Source organism: Sceloporus occidentalis, unplaced genomic scaffold, assembly GCF_023333645.1.
Source record: "Sceloporus occidentalis isolate IW3139 unplaced genomic scaffold, rSceOcc1.0.p SCAF_30, whole genome shotgun sequence".
NCBI lineage: Eukaryota > Metazoa > Chordata > Lepidosauria > Squamata > Phrynosomatidae > Sceloporus > Sceloporus occidentalis.
The window spans coordinates 7,928,614-7,953,612 of record NW_028317010.1 but is presented as its reverse complement, the minus strand read 5'-3'; the positions used below and the strand labels follow the sequence as shown (position 1 = coordinate 7,953,612).

Sequence of the window (24,999 nt, the reverse complement as noted above, 5' to 3'; positions counted from 1 at the left end):
GCAACACAAGAATGAAATAGTTTTTGCAATGTGGCTTTTAAAATTAATGAAAAGAAAATTGGACCTGTAAAAACTTTTAAAAAACTTTTTTTTACTGTATAACTTTTATTTTGAAACAAGGAATTTCTGAATTAATGCTTTGCTTAAAAATGCACACAGTCCAATAGTGTAATTCATTTCATAACTATTTTAAAATTACAGTACGTTTGGGAAATATATATTTTTTTTTTAAAAATGGTTAGGAAACATATGTGTTACATATAACAGAGATTTAGCAATTTTTATATTGTGGAACTTGCGTTATGTGCTCCAGAGAATTTCTGCAGTGTAATACTAAACATTAAAATATTGGCAGATCTTCGAGAATTGAATGAAGCCCACGGTGCTCAGAATGGGCCTTAGTGGGCCGTTGACTGTGTGCCGAGCAGGGATAGGTCCTGACGGCATTTTTTGAATGTGGGGGGAGGGGTTAATGGTGGGCTATTTAGGGGTTTGGCGCCAGTGGAGCAGTCTCCATTTTGTCTCACCTACCACTCACTGTTTGTCCCACCCTCCCTCCCTGTTCCTTTTGTGTGTTGTGTTCTTCTGGTGTGTGTTTGTCACGGTCGTGCGTAAGCTTACCAGGTATCTAGGGGGTTAATGCTGATGGGAGAGCATTGGTTTTGGGAGGTTTCCTGGTAGGTGGAACTGGGAACCTTAGGTTTGGGTTTGGGCATCTCGGTATGTCCTTCCCTGTGTGGTTCCTGGATAACCTGGTAAGCTTGGGATGGTTTATATTAAATGGTTAATGGTGAATTATGTTAATTTATGTTATTTATTGTTCTGTGTGTTGGTCATTGTCCTGTTAACGCACCTATTTTGGTTTTAGGTCTGCGTGGCAATGGCCTGCATTTAAATAAATTTCGGCTGTGGCCTTTTACACCCAAAAATCTATGGTTGTCGTGTCTTTATTGGGGGAAAGGTTTGTGTGTTCTTGCAGGGGGGCCTAGCCCGGGAGTAGAGGCTACTACAGTCAAGAATCTATTGCCTTCCACCGTCCATCACTTTTTTTTCGTTATGTGGTTGAGAATCCCCCTGACATTATGCACTATTAATATCAGCATTTTTTTTTTGATATTTCGAAGCTTGGAAAACGTTTTGAAACTTTTTACGCAGGCCCTATCTGCCACCACTGGTCCAACTAGAGATATACCATACCTCTGGAGAAACTATTATTATTTTATATAGCGGCATAATATTCCACAGCGCTGTACACGATACTGAAAAGTCAAAATAAGAGGTTTCTAAGCGACTAGTAAAAGATGAAACAGGTAACTTATATCAGGTTTGATCATATCGACATACGGGTACATATTTGAGCTTCACCAGTCCATATCTAAGGGAAACACAAACTGATTGATTTTCCATTGAACTTATCCCTTTGTTAGGAACGTCTAAATGGAACCTTTATTGTCCTCTTCACATTGATTCACACAATAAACTTAATCCGGTTTGAGTGGATCGTAATTACAAGTAACTCCAGGTGCACTGCTAGAAGTAAGCGTGGCAACAGCCTTCTCAGCATTCACTAATAAATGTATTATTTATCTGTTTGGCTTTTTTTGTATTATTGATGTCAAAGATTATCCAAAGTTAAAGCAGATGGTCTTCGAAAAAGTGATAGTGTAATGCAAATATACATTGTGCTGAATTTGATTTTCTTTTTCTAACAAAATAATCCCTAGAACTTCTCCCTGAAATACAGTTTGTATTCCTGTCTCTCCTTCATCTATCTCTGCCTTCTTACTGTAAGAAGCATATCAGTACTTCGGTCTCAAAAGACAGAAAGCTTGCTAATATTATAGGCTAAGTGATGTGTATACATTTCCTCACTGCAACAAAAGTGGTCATATCCTGAATATAAGACCTAAATAAGAATTTTGTTTTTTTTACAGCAGCAAAACATGGCAACATAGGTTCAAGGGTTCTTATCTGCCATCAAATCCTGTAATGGCATCTTTTGGCAGGCACTAGGGCAATGTAGTTTCATATTTCCCAAGGTAGGCTCTGAACACCCATGGATTCTGGTCATGCACCAAGGACCACCACCACACCCTTTAGGAACATAATTGAAGCACGGTAATCACAAAAGGTTTACCTATCCTTTTGCATATAGGAAAGTCAAATAATGCCTATGATTACGCACACAAAACAAGTTAAGGCTGTACAAGTACTGTCAGCTTTTCCTTTGTGGTGATTTATGGTGGGAGTGTGGCTCGCTTTAAATAATGAATTCTATTTGGGTGTTTGGCAGTAATGGGTTAAATTGGAACTTAATAAATAAGTAAATAAAATCTTAGACAGGCTATAGAAAGGTGCCAATGACCAACCCTTTGTAGCTGTGCACTTGGATTTATAGTCATCACTACCAATTTATCATGGGGTGACGCTGGGACAGGGTCAACAACCTAAGGAGTGAGAATTCCAGGTTACTCAGTTGATTTCTTGCACTGCCTGCTTGTAATATATTAGAAAAAAAAGACACAAATACCCCAGGTATCTCTGGTAAAACACTTCATACAGAGATACTGTTGGCCACTAGTTTCATGATGTTTCGAAATGGGGAGTCATTAAATAGTGCTCAGCAACAAACCATCACAATTGTAGCTCAATACGAGAAAAGTCACAGGCTGACCGCCCTGCCATACATACTTTATAATTCTTTTACTGTCCTTGGCTAGAAGCCTAGAAAGAACAGCTGAAGCTTGTTTATGAAGCACGCAATGTGTAGCAGCAATTACTGCTTAGTATAAGGTCAGCTACACACCAGTATACAGTATATCTATGCGTGCATTGATAGACAAAACATCTATATGTAATGTTTCCATAGGCTCTGGATATAAAAATGAAATTATTCAAGATTTTTGTTTCTTCATACAGTTTTGCTGTATATCTTGGAAAGCTAAAGCCCTATTGATTTGCCCCAGTAGAATACAAGGGAATCCATTAGATTGCACACTAAAAGAGGAGCAATTATTATTATTATTATTAATAGACTTGGGCACCAGGGGGCTCTTCGTGTTCGTCTTCGTACTCGTCTTCGGAGAAAAAAAACAACTTCGTATTCCGCGAATATTCGCCCGTTCCTGTCTTCTTTTCGGGCGAATATTAGTTTTCTCCCGGCTGTGTAGCAGGGGTTAATACGGGGTTAAGAACACATCGGAGCAGCAGCAGCAGCAGCAGATGCGTTCGCGCCGTGATGGTACGTGTGTGCGACTCTATTGGTCGCCAGAAGGGGGCGGGTCTGGCATCAACAAATGAATTGCAGAACAGCAGAATGCACCTCATTCGTTGATGGCAGGCGAGCCCCCTGCCGAAACCACCAATAGAGTTGCACACACGTACCGAGGTGTACTGTACACAAAATGACCTAGACAAATGCTCCAAGGAACTTGGCCTCCTTTTTATCATACACAGTCACACATCCATAGATGTTTCATAAAAGAATAGGGATTATTTTACATTGATTTTGGACCACTTGTAATACATGCCTAACATTTGCTACCTATTTATAATGGCATACTTTGCAACAACCCAACTTTTACTGGACAGGACTGGAAAAAAGCAGGACTGTCCACAAAAATGTTGGGTGTGTTGGCAGGTATGCGAATGGGAACATGTTGGACAAGAACTAAAAAATAGCTTACGGTTAATGTACGGTTATTTTTAAGATTATTAGCAGTGCACTGTTTTGGTTAAAGATGTATTATGTCTAAATAATAATTTAATTTTAATGGGTTTATTTAATTTTATTTTAAAGTTATATTTATTATTATTTACTTTATTATATGTATTTAATGTTGTAGTGCTACCCTACCCAGCTATACCTGTGCACTAGCATACCTAGTTTAGCTACATTTGATGGGACAGGAAAAAAGCAGGACTGTCCCTGAAAAAGTTGGGTCTGTTGGCAGCTATGTGGATGGAAAAATGTTATAGGGTGAAGTGTGAGTTATAGCGTTAATGCTAGTGAGTGTAGAAGTGAAGGCCAGGGCAAATAACAGGAGGAAAGGTCCTTGTGATTTGTGAATTGTACATGTGTGTGTTATGTGTTATGTGTGTTATGTGTTATGTCACTGTGTTATATGTGTTATGTGTTATGTCACTGTGTTATATGTGTTGTTGTGTGTGTTATGTTTGGTAGGTTCTGTATCAGACGGAAAAAAACGAAATGGAAACGGAAAAGGAAATGGAAAAGGCGAATGAGTGGGCAATTGGCGACCCACTCACCTGTTTCACCCCAGGGCAAAGCATCCAAACAACTGTCAGTCCTAGACGTTTGGCAGCGGACTTCCAGAGCTCAGACACTAAGCCCTAGCGTAAGCTGGCTACACCGGCGGAGGTAGCAGGCGTTGCCACACCGCAAACAGACGCAGCCAGGGGGGAGAAACTGCCCTTACCATTAGGGACATTTGAGGCATGACACTAACCAGGAAGGGAACTGGCAGAGAAGAGACGCTGGCACCACCAGCAGCAGCAGCATTGGGAAAGGCGAATGAGTGGGCAATTGGCAACCCGCTCACCTGTTTCACCCCAGGGCAAAGCATCCAAACACTGTCAGTCCTTGGCGTTTGGGGGCGGACTTCCAGAACTCAGACACTAGGCCCTAACGTAAATTGGCTACACCGGCGGAGGTAGCAGGCATTGCCACACCGCAGCAAGTGCAACCAGGGGGAGAAACTACCTTAAACATTAGAGAAAGAAAATTAACTTTCCAAGCTAAGAGCTGGGTAACTCAACTTGGGCAGATTGAATTTAAGAAAGGCAATCTGCTCCATCAGATGAGGTGCCATGCGTGAGCGCTGTGGACTCAGTATGTTTCCAGTCATAGAAAACACGCGCTCACTTTGAACAGTGGTTGGCGGACCAACTTCAACATTGGTGCCTGCCTCTGCTCCCACCCAAAGGCTAAACATTTTCCTCATCGCATGCAGAATATTTTGGGAAGTGTATTTTTCATCCATCACTTCTGCATGGAGAAGGAAAGATCGGTAGCCTGCTGCAGCAGCTTCCTTGGGCACACCGGGCTGCCACCAGTGTGCTGTCAAAGAAAGAAAGGCATGCTGGCCGCTAGGTGCACTCCACAAATCTGTAGTGAAATGAACAGACTAACCAGCAGCCTTGGAAAGCTCCTCTTTCACTGCTGCAACACAGGACCGATACAATGAGGGGACAATGTTCCTGCTGAAAGTGGAACGTGACGGAACTGTATATTGTGGAGCCACAGCCGCCATCAATTGTTTGAAAGGCTCCCCTTCGATCATAGAGAAGGATGCCCCTCCAACAGCAATGAACTGACCAATAAGTCGCGTTACTTTATTGGCCTGCTGTTTGGGCATTGTTCTCTTGGAGTGGAATGCCACAAATTGTTCCAGGGTGGGCTGGACATGCAGTGCTCCAACCTGCCTTGGTCTCTGGCTGCCAGCACTAGCTGCTGCTGCTGCTGCTATTGGCTCAGAAGCGGCTGTTGGGGTTTTTCCACGGCCACCAGCTATGCTGCCTGCACTAAGTTTTACTTCTGCAGCTTTCCCCAATAGCACAGCGTTGTGTTGAGTGCTGAGGTGATCCTTCATGCTAGCACTGGTAAAATGGCCAGACACTTTCCCTCTGCTTATTAGCTTCCCACAATGTTTGCACTTTCCATAGCGCCCTTCTTCAACATTTTCATAGCCTTGGAGTGTGCCTTGGGTGCTGCTCCTACTGCTCGGGGTGGATGAACAGAGGCAGAACTAGTGGTGGTGGGACTGCTGGTAACATTACTGGCCATAGTGGGACTGCTAATTGCTTTAACTTTAGATTTGCTAGGCTTTGCTGCTGCTGGTGATGGTGATGATCGTAGCGGAGAAGATGGAGGCTCAGGGGAAAATTGTGCACTAGTCATTTGGACACTGCTCCCTGATGAATCTGATTCCTGACCACTCATCTCCTCTACTTCCTCTGGCTCATAGTCTAGTTCTTCATTAGCCAGATCGAATGGAATTCCTGCTAGGCTGGAGCTAAGACTGATATGGTCGTGAGACTCGTGACTAGTAGTAGTGCGAGCAGGAAGAACAGACTCTGCACTTGGCCTCTCAGTCTCAGGCTCCTCTGCTACCTCGCTAGGTGGACTTCCACTATGTGTAGCCCTCTCTCTGTCTTTACAAAAATATTGTAAGGACTTGGTGGCTTGCTAGAGGTACTAGGAGGACATGGCGTGACGGTACCGGTGGGAACAGTAGGCGCAGCACTAGTGGTGGTAGAGGCGGTAGAGGTGGGGGTGGTTTCCCCTACAAAGGAATGAGATCGCTTTGGTTTGGGACCCCTCTGAGTCTTGCTGCTAATTTGGCTCTGCTTGGTACCTTGCATGCTGCTCGTGGATGGGGAAGATGCTGCTTGGGGCAAAAGGCACTTCTTTTTACTCACTGGGCTAGTAGGTACTAGTTGTGCTACCCTTTAACTTTGAACGTGCTTCTGATGCTTTAGGCTTTCCGTAACAAACCATAGAGCTTGTGGGCCTAGCCGCACTACTACTGCCTGCTTTTGGTGCCTTTCCTTTACTTGATGATCCTTTAAGCAATGCTTCCCCAAATGATAAGCTAGAGCTTGGCCTACTTGGCCGACTAGACTGACGCAAAGGCTGCATCTTAGAATTGGTGGTGGTGCTGGTGGTGGTGGTAGATGGAGCTTGTCCCTTCTTAGTCCCAAAAGGAGGATCCATTTCAAATTTTGTGTTGTGTGTGTAGTGTAGTGTTTAAAAAAAAAAAAAAAAAAAAAAAAAAAAAAAAAGGGGGATAAAAAAAAATTAAAGACTTTGAATTTACACGGGCCTAAGAGCCTATCCTACTACTATGCTAAACCTAAAGCTATATTGGTATTCTAGTCTAACTCTAGGCAGACGCTCTCAAGCCCACTAAACTAAAGTGAGGTTAAATTATATATATTATATTATTAATAGATTAGAATTATTTATATTATGGATTATAGACAGAATATAGATTATGAATTAGAAAGAATTACTTATATATATTATAGATTATGAATTAGAATTTATATTATATTATATAATATATTATAGATAAAATTAAGAAGATTAAAGATTAGAATTATTTTAGTACTACAGCTATTAGTTTGAAGCTTTGCTTAGTACAGTTGTTGTCGTCAAACAGTCAATTTTTCTTGAAAAGAAATGAGAAATAAAATAAAATGTCACAGCAAAACAGTTAGCTTCACTGCTTGCTGAAACACACAGCACTTATGCGGCTGCACTCACTAGCTCAACAAGTTCACTTCAATGATGGACTGAGGTGAGCAAAACACTAAGGGTACTTTTAATAAAATTAAAATAAAATGTAAAATAAATGAGAAAACCTTTGCAAAACAGTTAACGTCACTGCTTGCTGATCAAAAAAGAACACAGCACTTATGCGGCTGCACTCACTAGGCCAACAAGTTCACTTCACTGATGGACTGAGGTGAGCAAAACAAATGAAATAAAATGAAATATTATTAATTAAGGAAAATTGACTTGGTCTCTTGCTGTTGCTAAAACAAAGCACAAACTATAGAGCTGCAGCACCAGTACTAATAAGATTAGCTGAACTATAAGCTAGTAGTATAGTAATTATTAATTATATTTTTATAGCTAATTTAATTAACTATTAAGATAAGAATTATAGAATTATTGATATTAATGATTTTAGATTAGACACTAGTAGATGTCTTGAATGTCTACAGTACACTACAGTAGTATACTATTACTAACGTAACTATAGTATATATAACTGACAAATATATATATATAATTTTATAATGTATTCAATTATTAATTATTAATATTACTGATTTTAGATTAGACACTAGTAGATGTCTTGAATGTCTACAGTACACTCTACACTAGTTACTAATACTATACTAACTATAGTATATATATCACTGACAAATATATAATTTTATATGTATTCAATTATTAATAATATATTCTATTAAATTATTTATAAATTCTATTATTTAATTTATTTAAGCAGGACAGGCAGTAGGCAGTAGTGCCAGCCCAGGGCAAGGGCACTCCAGTGCCAGTGAGGCACTGAGTGCACTGTCAACTCAACAGCACTACACAGTTGATGACAAATTAAATAAAAAAAATATTAATCAAATTATTATTATTAAATATTAATTCAGTAGAACTGAAGTGAGGATGAAGTACACTGTGAGAAATGGCAGGCTGAGGCTAACCAGTCTCACACAGAACAGAACAATCTCTCTGTAACGCTCGGATGCAGCACAGCAGTGTTGCCAAAGCAGTCACAGCGAAAAATGAACGGATCTCTCAGGCAAGCTCTGGTCTTATAAAGGCGCCTTCAGAATTCAAAAAAACAAAGAATAAGACACCTTGAACATCATCAACTTTGATGGTTCCAGCAACAATGTTTATTAACATTACTTTGATATAGAATACCCACCATTTTTAAGTAAAAGACTGTCATGTACAATGTTCCTTAAAATAAAGTGGTGCAATATAACATAACACGTGGCAATAAAGAGAAAATTGATACTAGTGCATACAATTATTTTACATGTAGGGAACTTATGGACATACCTGATCCTTTGAAGGTGCAAGGAGCTCTTCAATCATCATACTGTCCCGAGCAAAGGAACTTCTATTCAGTGTGTAGGACCTATCCGAACTGAAGGAGCGGAGGCTGTTGTAGTTACAATTTACCACAGAACACGCAGATGACAATGAGATGAATGAAGGAAAAAAAAAAGAACACAAAAAAAAACAATGAATGCAACTTCCAGGGCAATGTGATGTGAGAACGAAGGGAACTTAACAACGATTAAAGTGAAATGATGTGCTTGAAGATAATAAAGGATGCAATCTGTATCGGATGAATTACATTTTATATCTCAATAGAGCAATTTATGAAAAAAGAGTCACTAGCAGCTTAGTTCTGCTGACTATGCAATAAATGATCTAGATGTGATTTTGAAAAAAAAAATTAGATGAAAATCAGGTGTGATAAAACATGTCCACCCTGGAAGGTACATGGCTGGCAGTATTCATGCCAAATATCCACCAAATCCAAAGCCAGGTCACACCAAACACCCTTAGAAGACAGCAAGGCATGCGCTACTATGGTAACGAGAGGTGGTAAACCATCTAGTAATATCATACAACAATATCTTCTACCCTTGGCCTACCCAATATCATCTACATTTGGTCTATTTCAGTTTTATTCACCTATTCTTCATGAACCACCAATAGTTCTGGTTTTATCTTTATTGGGATTCATCTGTGTTATTAATTATAAAGTCCCCAACCTATGGTGGGCTTTACTGAATAGCTTGGGCACTAGACTTGCGCAAATGGACCAAAAACGTTCTGGACACATTTTTCCTTTCTATTTTGGTCCGTTCGTTTTCAGACAACAAAATTTTGTTTCCTGCCCTTTCAGGTTGGACAAAATTCGGAGAGTTTTTTCCATCGGAAATTAAATCCGTTGTTACTCACCCTCATTCACTTTCTTGCATTCTCATTCACTCTCTCAGTGTCTCCATACCTTCTCCGCTAACATCTTTCATGTCCCTGTCTCCTTTCCCGCAGCTCTGCTTCTTCTCTTGCCTCTTCTAGTACTTCTGTCTTTTTTCTTCATCTATTTCTCCCCGTGTCTTCTCTCTTCGTCCGCTTCACCATGAACCAACCCCCAGCAAACTTCTGCAAACGTGCAGAGCCTCCAGACGACACTATTGGAGGAAGGGGAGAGGGGCTGTCCCTGTAGACCTGCCCTTTCGTGGAAGTAGTCCCATAGGCCAGAATAATGCAGACATTTTCACAGAGAAAGAGAAGTGCAGAAACGCTTCATTATTTTGGCCTCTTAGAGTACATCCGGAAAAGAGCCGTGTCACGGATAGCCCAGAGGCGCCGCCATTTTGTAGAAGTGCACTGGGAGGCCTGGTTCACAGAGAAGCAGACGAAGGAAGAACACAGAAGAACAAGAAGAGACAAGAGAAGAAGCAAGCTGCGGTAAAGGAGACAGGGGCACAGAAGTGGTCGCTGGAGGAGGTAGGGAGAGGTTGAGAGAGAGTGTGAATGAGAGAGTGTTTTGTTGGGGCCCCTCCTCATTTTTGGACATTCGAACAAATTGACAAAATTGGCAAATTTCATTAAAATTCATACAAATTTGAATGCACAAGTCCATTGAGCACCAATGTTCTAGTCAGTTTATAATACCCTTAACCAAATGAAATGATTGGAAATTGTCTAAAAGGGATGCCCCGAACCATCTTCAAGTTGTAGACAATATGTTTTCTTTGTCCAACACAAATAATACATGAGTGTGGTGGTGGTGGGGGGCAAGGCTAGACCTTCATGATGCTCCAAGGCACAGAAATGCTGAAGAGCAGTGAATGTGTAACCATATAAGTTCAGTAAATTTACGGAGATCCACAGCACTGGAGCTTTAACCTAAAACACCCTGAAAGTCTAAGTGCCCCTATGTATATGCCTAATATGTCTACAACAAGATTATAGGTCATTCCATTTGCAGAATCTAAGTATTTCACACAATGAACATATTCTTTCTCTGAAATAACAGAAGCTTTGTTGAAGCTTAAATTCTGTCACATTTCTGAAGATAATCCAAAGATCTATGTTATAATAATGAACAATCAACCTCATTTTTCATAAACAGATGACATTATGAAACCCATTCTCACTTCATAAACCACTAGGCTTTTTAAAGAGCAGCATTTCAGGTGCAACTTCTATATAAACAAATATTTCTGCCTGGCTTTTATAAAAACACTGCATAACTTTAAACCTGGTATGATATTTTACTTTTTGTAATCAATAGAAGGCCTTGCTATTTATGATCACGTTTGGTAGGCAAGTGATTATTAATGGGGTAAAAATAGCTGCTTTTGTATTAATTCTCTATGTACCAAATAATTAAGAGCAAACAAGAAATGCTGTTCCTCATGTACACTAATCTCTAAAGCCACTTTGGAAATGTATTAATCACAGCACAGCACGATAATGACTAACATGTATGACCATGAGCAGGGGTTAAAATGAAAAAGCATGGGATTAAATGGGTTCATGCCTTCTTACCTTATTTTGGGACTAGATTAAAGGAATTTATTTATGATCAGAGGAAAAAAACAAAACAAAAAGTAAAACAAAAAGTCAGATGCAGAAATGTAACGGTATATGATTTAGCATTTGAAATGTGCATTTCCCTCTTCATGTTATACACAGATATAGTGGTACATTTTAGGCAATAAGAATTTTAATGTAAAATGTAAAGTACTTAACAAATTCAATAAAGTAGATATTTTCTGTATATAACATGTACAATTTCTGGATAAATAAGCGAATGAATGAAAATACAATACACACATATAGCAAGATGTATGAGATCAAATTACCAGCGGTAACATTTTAAAATTTCTGTTCGGAAAATGGGGGGGGGGTTTGACTGAAGCTGATGAAATGTCAAGATTGGAGCACACAGAAAAACCTTCCTAACTCTTTGATTGCCACGAGATTTGTAATACATTTCTGGGACATCCAAAGGGTTAAAGGTTTATCAAGCAAAAAATAAAAAAAGTCAATACTTGATTGCGCTACAGGTCCTACCACACAATGGCTTAGAAACAAAGCCTACATAGACAAAGAATATCTAATCAGAGACGTTTAAGGTTTACCACCGAGAAAAGCCTCGGCATGAGAGCAAGATAGCCTAAGACTTTTAACAATTTTAGCAACCATAATAAGCATGGATTAGTTCTATCTTAACCGCCACATTAAGTCACCCCATCTTAAAAAACTACATGCAATTTGTAATAATGTATGTGAATCATTAATCTAATCAGAAGAAAAATCTAAGGTAACAAAGCATGTAGTGACTTATTCAGTTTAACTTTTAAATAAAGAAATTGATAAATACTGCAGTTACACCATCTGATTCAGGGTGGTTCACAGAAGTTGCATGTTCCTGGACTAAGGAACTACGTCAAGACTATCAAAAGTATAATTTATGCATTTTGTTGGACAATTCATGCATTTGTTTGACAAAAAAACACTGTGCATGATCCATATGTCTTCAATACCTATTTCTATAACCTACCGAGAATGAGAATAAGCAGGTAGATCCACGCAACAGCACAAATCAAACAGATATAGGCCAACTAGAAAGACACTAACATTCCAATGGCTGAGTTAAGACTACTTTGGCTTTCACTAAGAAAAGTTTAATTAGTAGATCAAAAATTATTTCCCTGTCAGCAAACAAAACCATCAGTAATCCAAAACACTGGCGGTAATCACCGCAAACACACTGGCTTGTTTGTTTTCAGCTCTGAATTACTTCACAGAGTAGAAGGCTCCATATCACTTTCTTCAGAGGAGAGTTCAAGCAGTGCTATCTCTGCCAAGGTGATGTCAGAATCGCATTCCACAAGCAAAATGTCATATCCTGGTAAATTATGGGTTTGTTGGAAAAGCCTTGAAAGCAGTAAGGCATATTATGTTTAAGATACTGTCACCCTGTTTGATGAATGATTTCCAACTTCAATGGACCAATAGATTAAGTGAATATCGTTTATTTACATGTGTGTATAGCGAAGGGCAGACTCATACCGTACATACCATGTTATGTTGTTGAACCATGCATGCATCGCCGTGTACACACTAGACACTCACACGTGCATGCAGAGTCTGGGGCACACACATTTTATCCAGGGGATCAGATTTAAGGTGTTAGGGCCATTCTAGTAATATCAAGGTATTTTAAACCTATTATATATTCTGCCATTTGTTATATCTGTACCTATGAACTTAGTCGTGAAATATATAGCAGCATACACATCAATGTAAAACCGTCTCATTAATACTAGTTTCAAAAAGAACAAAACCACCACAACTACATCAGAGAGGATCCTTTTCATTAAAAACAACCATAGTTTATATTAAGAATAATTCCAAGGCAAATAGCTATAGTGAACCTGCATACTTTACAGCGTAAAATAAATAAAACTGCTGTCAATCTATACTGTGGGAGGATTCCTACAGACAGACTCTATCTTATGTTATAGGTTTGTCCTCATATATGTTGACAATAAATTTAGATTTTGACGTTCATCATAAGAGGAACGCTACCAGATGCTTTAGCATCCAAAGTCACAGTTAACAGTACTCACAGCATTGTATTTGGTATGGTAGGGGCTTTGTATGTACAAGGCTACTGCTGCTGGCCTGCCATCAAATAGGAACCCCAAACAGGACAAACATTCCACGTACACTGAACATCACATGTGCACTAGAGACACCAAGATTTATTATGAACACACACCATTTGCACATTATGGTGCTATCTTTCCTCTTCTCAATGTGTATCTCTCCCCTAAAACACTAGAACTTTCATTCCTCCACAAAACATACAACATATTACAATAAATATAAGTTCAGTGTAAAGGTATCTAAATAAACAAAACATTTTTTTTGCTTGTTTATTCCTTTTCACACAATGCTACAAAAGCCAGGTAAAGTGCAATGATATGATGAAAGCTTTAAAATGTTACAGAAATGTTCTTAGAATGTTGTGATTTGGAGACCCGTTATATATCATTCATAACAGCGTACCTGGCAGATCTTGCTCCAATACTGAAACCCATATATCCTTCTTGGGGCAAGGAATCATCTCCTAGTTCTTTCAGGTCCTGTGGTCCGAGATATTTATCTGTATCTCCAGTCATTGCATCTTCACCTGAGAGGACAAACTCAATGGTTAGCTATTAAATAAAAGCTCATGTGACATTTATTCAGCAGATGAATTCCGCAAGCTAACATCTGATCAATGACATGAAAAGGACTGCAGGCTATTTTCCATACAAAGGAGTCAATTAAACACCAGCACTAGAAAGAAACCAAAAACATCTACGAGTTAGAATTTCATGTTTGTATCATTATAATATATTTTATTCTGCAAACTGCACTGCATTGTAGAGTCAATACCACTGAAGTAATTAAGAAAACACAAGCAGTCTAGTTCACTAAAGCCATGATTCCATTTCAATTCAATGATGGCTAGATCAGAGCCGAAGTCTTAGAACAAAAAGTACCATATTATGGTACACTAATTCTCCTGCAGACCCCCACATTAGTACAGACATCCCACAACACAAACATGGCATGTGCTGTAAAGTGTCCTGAGCACATGAACCCATGAAGAGGGAAAGAAAGTAATATCCTTTATCTGTATCCCTTGCAACCCAATACCATGAAAACAACTGAGGTGTTCATCTACCACGACCTGATGAAAACCCGACATGACCTAAAATAAGCTATAGCAATGATCATTTTAGGCACTCATTGATCTTTGTCACAGGACTCCGGAATTCATCACATGAACTCAACAGGTTAACCGAGTTATGGGATGTCCAACAGGTGTATTGAGCCATGGCATGTCCAGTGCTATGTTTATGCATCTTATGTTATACCAGACATACTCCCCAAAATCAATTTTAGTTTCCTGGATTAAAATGTGAATTCTTTGTACACTTTTCAGGTCTTCAAGTGTATGTTTAGAACAAAACCGATACCTTCAGAGCTAAAGCGATACCTTCTGCAACCCTATGCTGCATGGAAATGTCAGGATCACTACCCCGAAAAAATCCCATTTGTTTTTTTTTGGTTTTTAAATGTTGTTTTTTTGTATAATTATTGTCATTATTAAGATTGAATAACTGTTTCATGGTTTTTTTCCCCAAAAGTGCAATAGCATCTTCGGAAAAGCACGAAAAGATCTTTAAAGTTTTAGTGATGTGCAGCACACTTATTCATTATTGGAATGTGATCTTTACTGCGGAACTCTGTGTGAGCGGCAAAGCAAAACAAAAAAGTTCACAGTGTTTAGTTAACTATTTTTAAAAAGAAAAAAGATGTGTATATGTGCGGGTGCCAGGACAGGTACTTAAAACTGTAACTGTATCTTCCTGTGAACATGCAAAAAGTATCACTAGACTGGTCACAACCTATTTGGAAACATTGTACCCATTCAGTCATTTTAGAATCTAGAACCAAGCTCCGAGCATTAAAACGTGTCAATCCCCACTGCTTTGAGGGCACTGCCAAAATAGGAGTAAAACGAGAGAATTACCAAGAGGTGAAAGAATGAAAACTGCTCTCCCTAGGCTATTTAATGAGGCTATTCATGACACTGAATGTGGGTCAATGCAGAACGACAGAAGTTGAGACTTCTACTAATTTGAGAAAAGGGCAAAGCTGCTCAACTTGGGGGCATTAACATTTCAGCCACTATTTCACCAACCATGCCTAGCACTACATATAATCTCGAGGATATGCATGTAAGTTTTCATGAAGTTACAGAAAATCTGTGGTAAACTGGATGAAAAGGGAGAAAAGCAAACGTTTTACACAACTTGATGACACAGAAAACGGTTCTGCAAGGCCACTGATTGTCTACTGTGACAATAGACAGTAAATCGTTATCTTTCCCTCCATGCCCTTTGAAGAGTCCATCGTTTTGTATGTCACCTACTTGCACCGGAGTATTCATTGCTGTAAATAAGTAATAGGAATATTTAATTCACCATTCAATCATCCCTGATGAATATGAGCACTGAACATAACTTGTCTATCTAAGACTGCCTACAAAAATGTAATCGAATTTAGATGTTTTTGATGGCTGGGGTTGTAGAACTTGGCTTTGATGGATAAAGTTGCCTAAATTATTTCTCACAAAACCCTTTAGCCTCAGCTCAGTTCCACATCAGCTAAAATGCAGAAGTAGGCATGAAGGCAAGGAGTGGCTGCTGTAATACATAAGCCTTTGCTCAGTCGGCTGAAGAGCGCAGTAAGGAAAGATATAAACGTAGGTCCCTTGGAACAAACCGTGTGATTTATACCACGTGTAACTCTTGGGTAAGACTTTTTTCCAACACAGCTTATCTGGTTGTTTCAGATAAAACAGCGCTTGTCAAATTGTTTGTGTTTGTACTTCTATAAAGCAGTGAACGTTTCATAAGCAATGCCACCACCCTTAACATCTGGTATATTAAATGCTGATATTTAACACATGTAGGGACACATTATGTATATAGGTTGAACTTGATGGACTTTGGTCTTTTTTCAACCTTATGAACTATGTTACTATTGATTAACAGATCTTGGAAATAAAATATATAGGGCAATTTAAAAGGAAATTTAGTCACAAGATTCTAATGAGCAGGTGGACTGTAGATTTTTCTTGCTTTAATGTACACAACACTACAGATACAGGTATATTATAAGCCTTCTTTTACAAAGGGGTAACAAGAAACAAGTTGTACAGGAGTATGGGATCCAGGCCAGGTCTACACGGTAATGTTATGAATGCCAGGTTTCTCGTACAAGAAGGGTTATGAGCTTCCTTTAAAAGGGTACGTTTAATGTTACTGACACAGAAGAGGGATCTATGCTGTAGAACCTGCCAACCTCCTCCATGCTCCAACTACCTGAAGCAGCCAATCGGTGGCAGGAAAGTGCTCCCATTGAAATTAAAGGTAGCATTTTCCACGCATCCTCACAGGATTCTGAACACGATGAGCTGACTGTAGGTAATCATATATCACATATGATACATCTCCTAGAGGGCGTTTAGCCAGGGGGTATTTGTATTGGGCGATCCTACAGAAACCCCCATGCATTTGCAAAAAACAACACAGACCTCACAGCTATCATATCATATACATTAAAGTACCATACAAGGCTGACCAGGCCTTTCTTGCAGGAGGAGATAACAATTTAGGTTTTTTTTAGTTGTTGATTAGTTAAATTATTTCAAATTACATGAATGAATCTATAGCCTGAAAGTTTATTGACTAAGCCCTACAGTACTTTAAAAAAAAAATAAAACATTTCATATTTCATTATCTATTATTACACATAATAGGAACTAAAATCGGTGGCCTTTAACTCCTTACCCATTTTATGTTTATTCTATTCAGGAATGGCAGTTCTATACCGTGTCTGCCGTCGTGCTGAGCTCATGTGACACTATTTAACATGAGACTCCTGCAAATACACCGTCACATTACACGTCTTTGAAACAGGATATCTAGAAGAAGTCTGGAATCACGTCGCTTCAGTAAGACCAAAGTATACCCAGCATTGTAGGAACTAAAATAGGAGTGCCGCATTTCTGTAGGCTATAACACATTTAAAAGGGCAAGTATGTTTTTACAATGGATATCACGTTAAAGATAAACTTTCCTCATAGCATCTTTCATAGCATTTAAACGCCTGAACACGATCCAAATCATTGCGAAATGACTTTTTCCCTGCTCAATATAACTACTCTAAGATCTTGTAAAGGGACATTCAAGACAAAGGTTGCCCGGTATGATTTCTCCTAATCACAGAAAAAAAGGCCATATACCCTACAGTACAGTAAAAGAGTTTATTTAATAGATCCAACTTAATTACCCATTATGAATGGCAACCCTGGGAAGTTTCCCTAATGGAAATGGGGAAAGTAGCTGCTTAGAATAAGTAACTAAGTCACAGAGATGACATGTTGGTGTCACCTCAACTCTCTTGTAGCTCATGGAGTAGTGAATAAAATATTTTCACGTATGAGAAAAACAAGCTAGATGTAACTTTTGACCAACAGGACAAATAGTAAAAATCATAGAGAAAATCATATACGTAATCATTAAAGGGACGCAAAATTTAAATGGAAGCACATAGGAGAACACAGGTAATGAGCATTACAAACCGTGGATGTAGAATGGAGATGAAGAATGTAATTACGCATTTTCTGTTCCTGATTAAGGATGAGATTTAGTGCTGTGTTTACTAGATAAAGACTGACCAAAGTTCATCGATTTTTACTGTCTGTGTAAAGCTGTCATAACCCAGTGTGACAATTCTTTGCAAACATGGCCTATAACACTAAAAGAAAAACTTGAGCAACATCTTCAAAAACTTTACTCCCTTTAACCCAAAAGGGCTTAATCAGCTCATCAGGTCCACCGCCAAGTATCAAGGCAGATGGATCTTTGGTAATAAAGACAGAGCGTCTCATTAAGGAAGGACAGTGTAATTGTACGCACTCTACGGTGTTTGCATTGGAATTACAAATACAACGTGGTATGTGTGCACCTCGCAGCACGGCTGCAAAGCGCCACCTTAATTATAGCTTGGATTAAAAATATAGGTAGGGTTATAGCCAGACAGGAGAGCGATGCATGTCTCTTTCCTCGGGCTCTCTCGTGATTTACAGGTATATACTGTACACACACACACAACACAATTCAAAAGTTTGGGGTTTTTATCGCTCCCCTCACTCACATGTTCCAATGGCACGTTGTGTTCACTAATCCAGGTTTAAATTTAGAAAACCCCTTTGAAATTATGTTAGCGCGGCTAGAAATGTCCCTGTTTTCCATGAAAACATCTAAGTGGCCCCAAACTTTTGAATGGTAACATATAAGAATCATACTCCAAGAGAGTATTTGAAATAACATGTTTAACAAACAAAAGCCCAAATGTAAAATCCTATACACATCACAAGATATACCAAATCATATATATATATATATATATATAAGTATATATATATACAAAATACAATATATATTCTGCTAGGAAGGCAGCTACTCCTGTCTACCGTATTGTGTGCTGTCAGTCCTCCCTGGGACTGTTTCAGCTGGTAGCAGGAGAACTCATTTAATAAAGGTGAATTATATTTACCTGGATATATACTGTACATATGTGACCTACACAAGTGCTGCCCTGCTCTATGTGGGGTAACTGAGTAACTGATTCACTTCTGCAAGGTTATACTTCTCACATGTGCCTGGGTGGTACTTTGCAGGCAATGGTCAGCAACACATGAAATGTATTCACTCTGAGCAGCTGGCTCTTTATTTTTGATCTAGTCTGTCCATTTTTCCTGATGATGAGACCCAGACCTTAACCAGTCCTTGGTCTCATCTTAGATTCAGTATAGCCCTGTTGGCTATCCTAAGCCTCTTCCACTTATTTACCATTCTCTCAGTAAAGTAAACAATTGTCATTGAACATTTAAAATTCTCTTTTCCCATATGTTTTCCTTACCTCATTAAAATACTGCATTTTCTGGACTACAACTCACTAATTTTGGATATATATAAGAAAGATAACTTCACACAACTCAATGCCAATGTTCAGTCTACAAACACTATATGAAAGAACATTGTGATTATTAATTTAAGTGGACAAAACAAGCACAGACTGTGAACTAAGTCTTGCTTTAAAAGTGGTCCTATCACCATAGCAACCAGTGGAATGTCCCTGCTGATTGGACCATTCTTCTGGATGTTCCGCTGACAAAGTTACTTTAAAAGACAGTGTTCATTCTAAATAACTCCTAGTATGTATGAATGAACGTATCATGAAGAGACATCTCTATCATCGCTTTAAATAACCACCATATATTAATAGAAGTAGTATGTAAACAAAATATTTTATTATTATTCTCAGTATCAGTCCATATACATTATATGTATATATACACTGTATATATTGGAGTGTCGATGTACATTTACAAATGAATGAGCACCTTTATACTTTGGAAACAAGACCTCCAAGGGTGGCTTTTCACATGTAGGGGCAGATATTCATGTCTGGGGGAGGATATTGGCTATAAAAAAAATTCTCACAACGCATTTGGCAGTTAATAAATAATTATCATTTGCTGGTTTTGCACTGGGAGAATGAATGGCGTCTCTCCCCGCTCGTCCAATTATGACATAAATGTTACCGACACGTAAACACGCGCACAAAAAATTATTATTATTATTACGCCCCCCCACCCCGGGGTATAGTAAGATGACATTTCCAATAAATGTAATGGCATTAAATAGCCCAGCGCTCATATATTTAATAAATGACAAGACACTGCTGCTTAGAACCAAGCACGAAATCAATTCAACAAACAGGCCCCAAATATTTTGGCGAAAAACCGCAATGGGAAAAGTGACCATAAAAGGGTTAACTACAGCTTGGAAGCGCAGGCACAACTCAGGTTACAGCCTTCCAGCAATGACACAGGTCTGCAACCTTTATCTGTCCTGCACAGAATAGCTTTTTCCACTGCAGGTAAAGCAAAGTTCAGGGAACTGAACATAAATGTCTCTCTTTTACAGCCTTTCATTACCTTTCTACAAGAAAGCGGTAGTTAATTCAACCCCCCCCACACACACAGTCCTTTCATGGCATAGAATTTCCATTCACTTAAAATCAGGAAGCCGCAGATGGACTCTGTGTTTAACAAACCAGTAATAACATTGTAAATACATTGTTGCACAAGTATGTGCAACTATAAGTATATACGAAAATATATTGAAAAACTCCAGATCGTCTCTCTGCCTCGCCCTATTTATTTTAGGAAACCCATTTAAAAATCCTGGAGCGCCTCTTCTGTAACTCACCCAAGCGAGATCATCGAATCAAATAAACAGCTTTAAATATCTTACTTGTTATGAGAGCCATTTTTTTTTAAGCAGTGGAATACGCAAAGTTTCTTCCCCAAAAAATAAATGTTTCCAGAAAGTCTTTTAAGCAGTGAATTAAAATGAATCCAAAGCAGCACAAAAAGCAAATTAATCCTGGTGGGTGATGTTAACCCTCGCTTGCGACAACCGATATATTCCAGACATGGCAATCTGTTCTTGTACTTCCTTAAAGATTCCTCCGAGTCCCTTTAAACCGTGTGAAATATAAAAGAAAGCGGGACAGAAAAAAGTAGACAGTTCCAGTCATTTGAAGCGTAAAGTCTGATCCCCCGTTCTAACTAAACACGCTTCCATTTAATGCTAATTCCGACAGGGATTCAAACTTCTTTAGTGAACTTCTGTGGCCAGTGAATGGCTGTAAAAGAGAAAGCTTCAAGTATTTGTATGTAAATAAGGCTCTGCTAGGGGGTGTGCTTTTTTAAAGTAACATGAGCCCTGAAGGTGCAGTCCCACTGTGTGTGCAGGGAGACACTCGCTGGACAGACAAGCCCTGTGAAAGGAAAGCTTTTCCTTTTCTTTTAATTCACGGCTATTGTTTAGGAAGCGCGCCGCTATTATGCGGGTTCAGGAGACGGCTGGAAATCACTGGAAAATACTATACAGCAAAAAGAAATTCAATGCGCAGGATACTCGATCTGATTTCGATCTCAATCACTCCCCAAAGACAGCAAGATTCACTAAACCGATATCAATCAAATATATTGTGTATGTTTACATCAGCTGAACTACAACAGCCCCAGTAAAGAAGAATATATATTAAAGTACTTTATGTTTTCCTCTTATTTTTTTATATTTAGAAATAAACTATAAAGTAAGATCATTATTGTTTTTTCTTTTATATGTAATATATGTGTTTTGCAGAATCTAGACCCTTGTTGTTTCATTTGGATCTGCTTGCTTTTAAACCAGGGTTAATTGTGCTCTTGATAATGTGTCTTTGTCTCATGTATAGGATTTCCTACCCCCTGCATCTTGCCAAATGGTAGAAAATACCAAAGTAGGAATACACTTAAACAAATAATACACGTATATAACAGAAAAAAATATGCCTTTGGACCAAAGTAGTATAATCTATGTTAATACAGAATTCTTAGAAGCCTTAAAACTCCAGATTCCTTTAACTTGCAGAGTGAAAATACACTTTCAGCAATATAACACAATCTAGAGGATATATAACAGCAGAGAGATAAATTCAAACACTATACATTATTGTATTCAGAAAATTACATGGTAAAGCACTAATAACGATTAAAGAGACAGTCCTACAAAAGAATAATGCATGTTAAAGTACTTTATGAGAAAAAAAGGTATAAAAAGTAGAGACGATTCTTGCCACTGGTTGGCGGTTGGCAGTTGGAAGTGCTTTCCATGCATGCGATGGGGGTCTGCGTAGACCCCCACCTACAGCATTCACCAGCTTGCTCTGTAGCTGAACGGTGGTAACTATATCAGGTACAGAGCTGAACACATCTCCTGCGCAGAAAATAGCTGGGAATGGGGTAAATGCAAATGGGAGGATTCTGCAACCCCCCATGCATTTGGAAGGTGCACATCGTGGAAATTTAAAGGGACTGCTCAGTACTATTAAAGTGCATATGATAGCTACTAGCTACAGTGCCCTCTTAATAACATGGGTGGGCTCTTTTTGGTCTTTTTAGACATTACAGGCTATTAAAGGGGACTTTAACTACATTTTTAAAATGGTTCAGAATTCGTTTTTTCAGACAACCACATATTACTCATTTTATGTGTCCTAGCTGTGTTATCCTGACCCGATCTACTAGACAAACACCCTGACTCCTTATCATACTGATTTGTGGTAAACAATAAAATGGCTCAGTCTTAATCACTCAGCCAGACACTCTGACTCAAATGAAAATCTATGGAGGAAAAGGTTTGATAGTACAATTCCATAAGGAATTATCTCATTGTATGTCAACCAAAAAGCCTCCAGATCTGCAAAATACAATGAAACCAGGCCATTTTGACCACGCTAGCCTACATGACTTTATACAGCAATGTATTTAATGTTCAAGGACAAAAACAATTTCTCCCTGGGGCTTCACCTTTAATATTGTTTAACCTGTATTTCTAACCTTTACCTTTTAACTGTCAATCCAGATGTGTCAATGTGAAAAGTCTGGTGCTCACCGGCTGGAGCATGTCCTCCTGCAGGGTATCCGTATGCTGTCAATAAACTGAACGTTCATCGCTGCATAGCCCTTTTAACATTAGCAAACTAAAAATCATTTATTTATAGCACAAAGTGTATTTAGAGGAACTTTTCCAGTTTAACCTTGTTTATGCTGCAGTTATTGAACATTTTAGGTTGTTGCCATAATACATTTGTTGTGAATTTTACTTTCAACACCATGTTTACCAAAGAGCTACGAAATGTAAATACAAGTTTTATTTCAGAACTTTATTTCTGCCCAAGGCAAAAATGTGAATAAGTGTACCACATCTAATAAATACTACCCGGCCATGGCACAGCAGTTCATGCTGTATTAAAGTAACACTGGGAAGTTAGATGGCTCCTGAGGTCAAATATAAACCACAGATGTTTTGGGGAGTATACCCCTTTATTATTACACATTGATAAAAGGGTACACTCTCCAATACGTTTGTTGTCTTGTCACTTCTGCTCTTGATTTATTTAATTAAATGTAGTGTCACTGTACACTTATTTATCCATGTGGCTTGGCTCATCTTTTTTGTTACTTGCAATATGTTTTTCACCAAGAGGGGATAGTGGTGACCAATGCCTACAGAAGCACTAAAGATATGTAAATATCTATTTAATCTAGTTAACTATTTTAGACTATTTAAGTCAACCTAGTTGGTTAGCCTGTTTGACTTATTCTGGTTTCAAAAATTCCAGAATAACACTAGTCCAGCTGGTTTTGCTGAGCTGGTGCTCCCTTTTCTACTCAACTTGGCGCTCAGCTGTTTCTGAAATCCAAGTTTCTGTGCATTCCATTACTCCATAACTCTACGCATAGTAGGATTCAAGGGCCAAATTGAAATTTCATTACACAAAATTCAACCCAAAAATACGTCAATAAGCCTGTAAATTTGTTATAGTCTAAAAACAATATATACTGGCCATGAGCGTTAAAGGGAACAGACCTAAGTAAAAGAGATTGTTTGTGCACCAGATCTCCACTCACTTAAAGATTTTTTTATGTAAGCCTCCAGGGAGATAGAAATGGAGGAAAGCAGCTGAACACTATGACATGACCTGTTGTACCACATGTGGGGCTCAAGACGATGTCCACCCTGGGTTACAATGTACATTCTCAAAACAATGTTACAGAGCAATACAAAGTTCCATGAGATTTATCTCAAATGCTCAACCCATGTTAATGTCATCACACATCACTTACTGTGACAGAACAGTAATATAACACCCATCATATGGCCAGCACATAGCACACTTAAGGTTAGAAAACCAGGTTAATGTATTAGTTTCAGAACATAACAACAATTTAAGCTGTCACAAGTTAGAACTCTTAGAGGAAATATGTAACTTGGATCTCTAACTTTACAAGTAAGTGCCATGGTCTTAAGTCTATTGAGCATTATTTGATTACATACAGTACTTGCTGTTTTGGTCACATGCTATTTATAACATCACAAAACCAGCAAACCTACAATGTTAAGAAATATGGCTTTCCAAGACACAGTAGTTTAGAAAACAGATGCAGTATGCCTGGATTATATCCATATTATATCTGTGATGAAACACCCCTAGCAGCTACTACCTCTCAACAGAGGCATGTTGAATCTTTTTTGGACTGATATCAGATTTAACCCTATTGGCATGCAAAGCCATTCTCTAAAATTCATAGTAACTATATATGATTTGGCCTTAGGCTTGTACATTAGAGTCCAGAATTACTAAGAAGTAGTTAGTTTAATTCATTGTAAAACACAAGTACCTTCATCACCTTCTGAGATATACTCAGCATCACTGAGAATTTCTGGCAAATTTGCTCTACGAACTGTGTAATTCAAGTAAATACATGTTGTGAATAAAGTGATTTACATGGAACAGAAACAGCTAAACACTTGTTCGTATTGAAAATAAGGTTACAGTTAATAGGCAAAGCCTGGGTCACTAAAAGCTAAACAGGATGCATATACCATGACTGACCAAATCGACATACCATTTGCACGGAACTTTTGTGATCATACTTGGTGGTAAGGTATAAAATGACAGATTAGAACCATTTGGCCCACGTAGTCTGGTATGGTAACTAACTCTCAGTTTAGCTAGTCTGTAAAGAATTTTGAGACATCTACACGTTACCATCACCTACAATCAAATATTATTTATATTTTGAAGGCCTCTTGTATTTTTCGACCTTGTGTTGTTAATGGGACAAAGTTACCGTATTTGCTCGATTATAAGACGACCCT

General features: G+C 38.5%; 1 protein-coding gene across 2 annotated transcripts in view; it reads right to left on the bottom strand.

Moving 5' to 3' along the window:
- The window catches only part of LOC149299004 (ankyrin-3-like), a 138,309-nt gene that overhangs the window by 40,190 nt on the left and 73,120 nt on the right, over positions 1–24,999 (bottom strand). For both annotated transcript variants that reach the window (XM_089486694.1, XM_089486695.1), the window contains exons 23-25: positions 24,519–24,581; positions 13,661–13,784; positions 8,615–8,717 (exon numbers count right to left, since the gene is read on the bottom strand). In XM_089486694.1, coding sequence (XP_089342820.1) covers positions 8,615–8,717; positions 13,661–13,784; positions 24,519–24,581 — 290 coding nt within the window. The remainder of the gene's footprint in view (positions 1–8,614; positions 8,718–13,660; positions 13,785–24,518; positions 24,582–24,999) is intronic.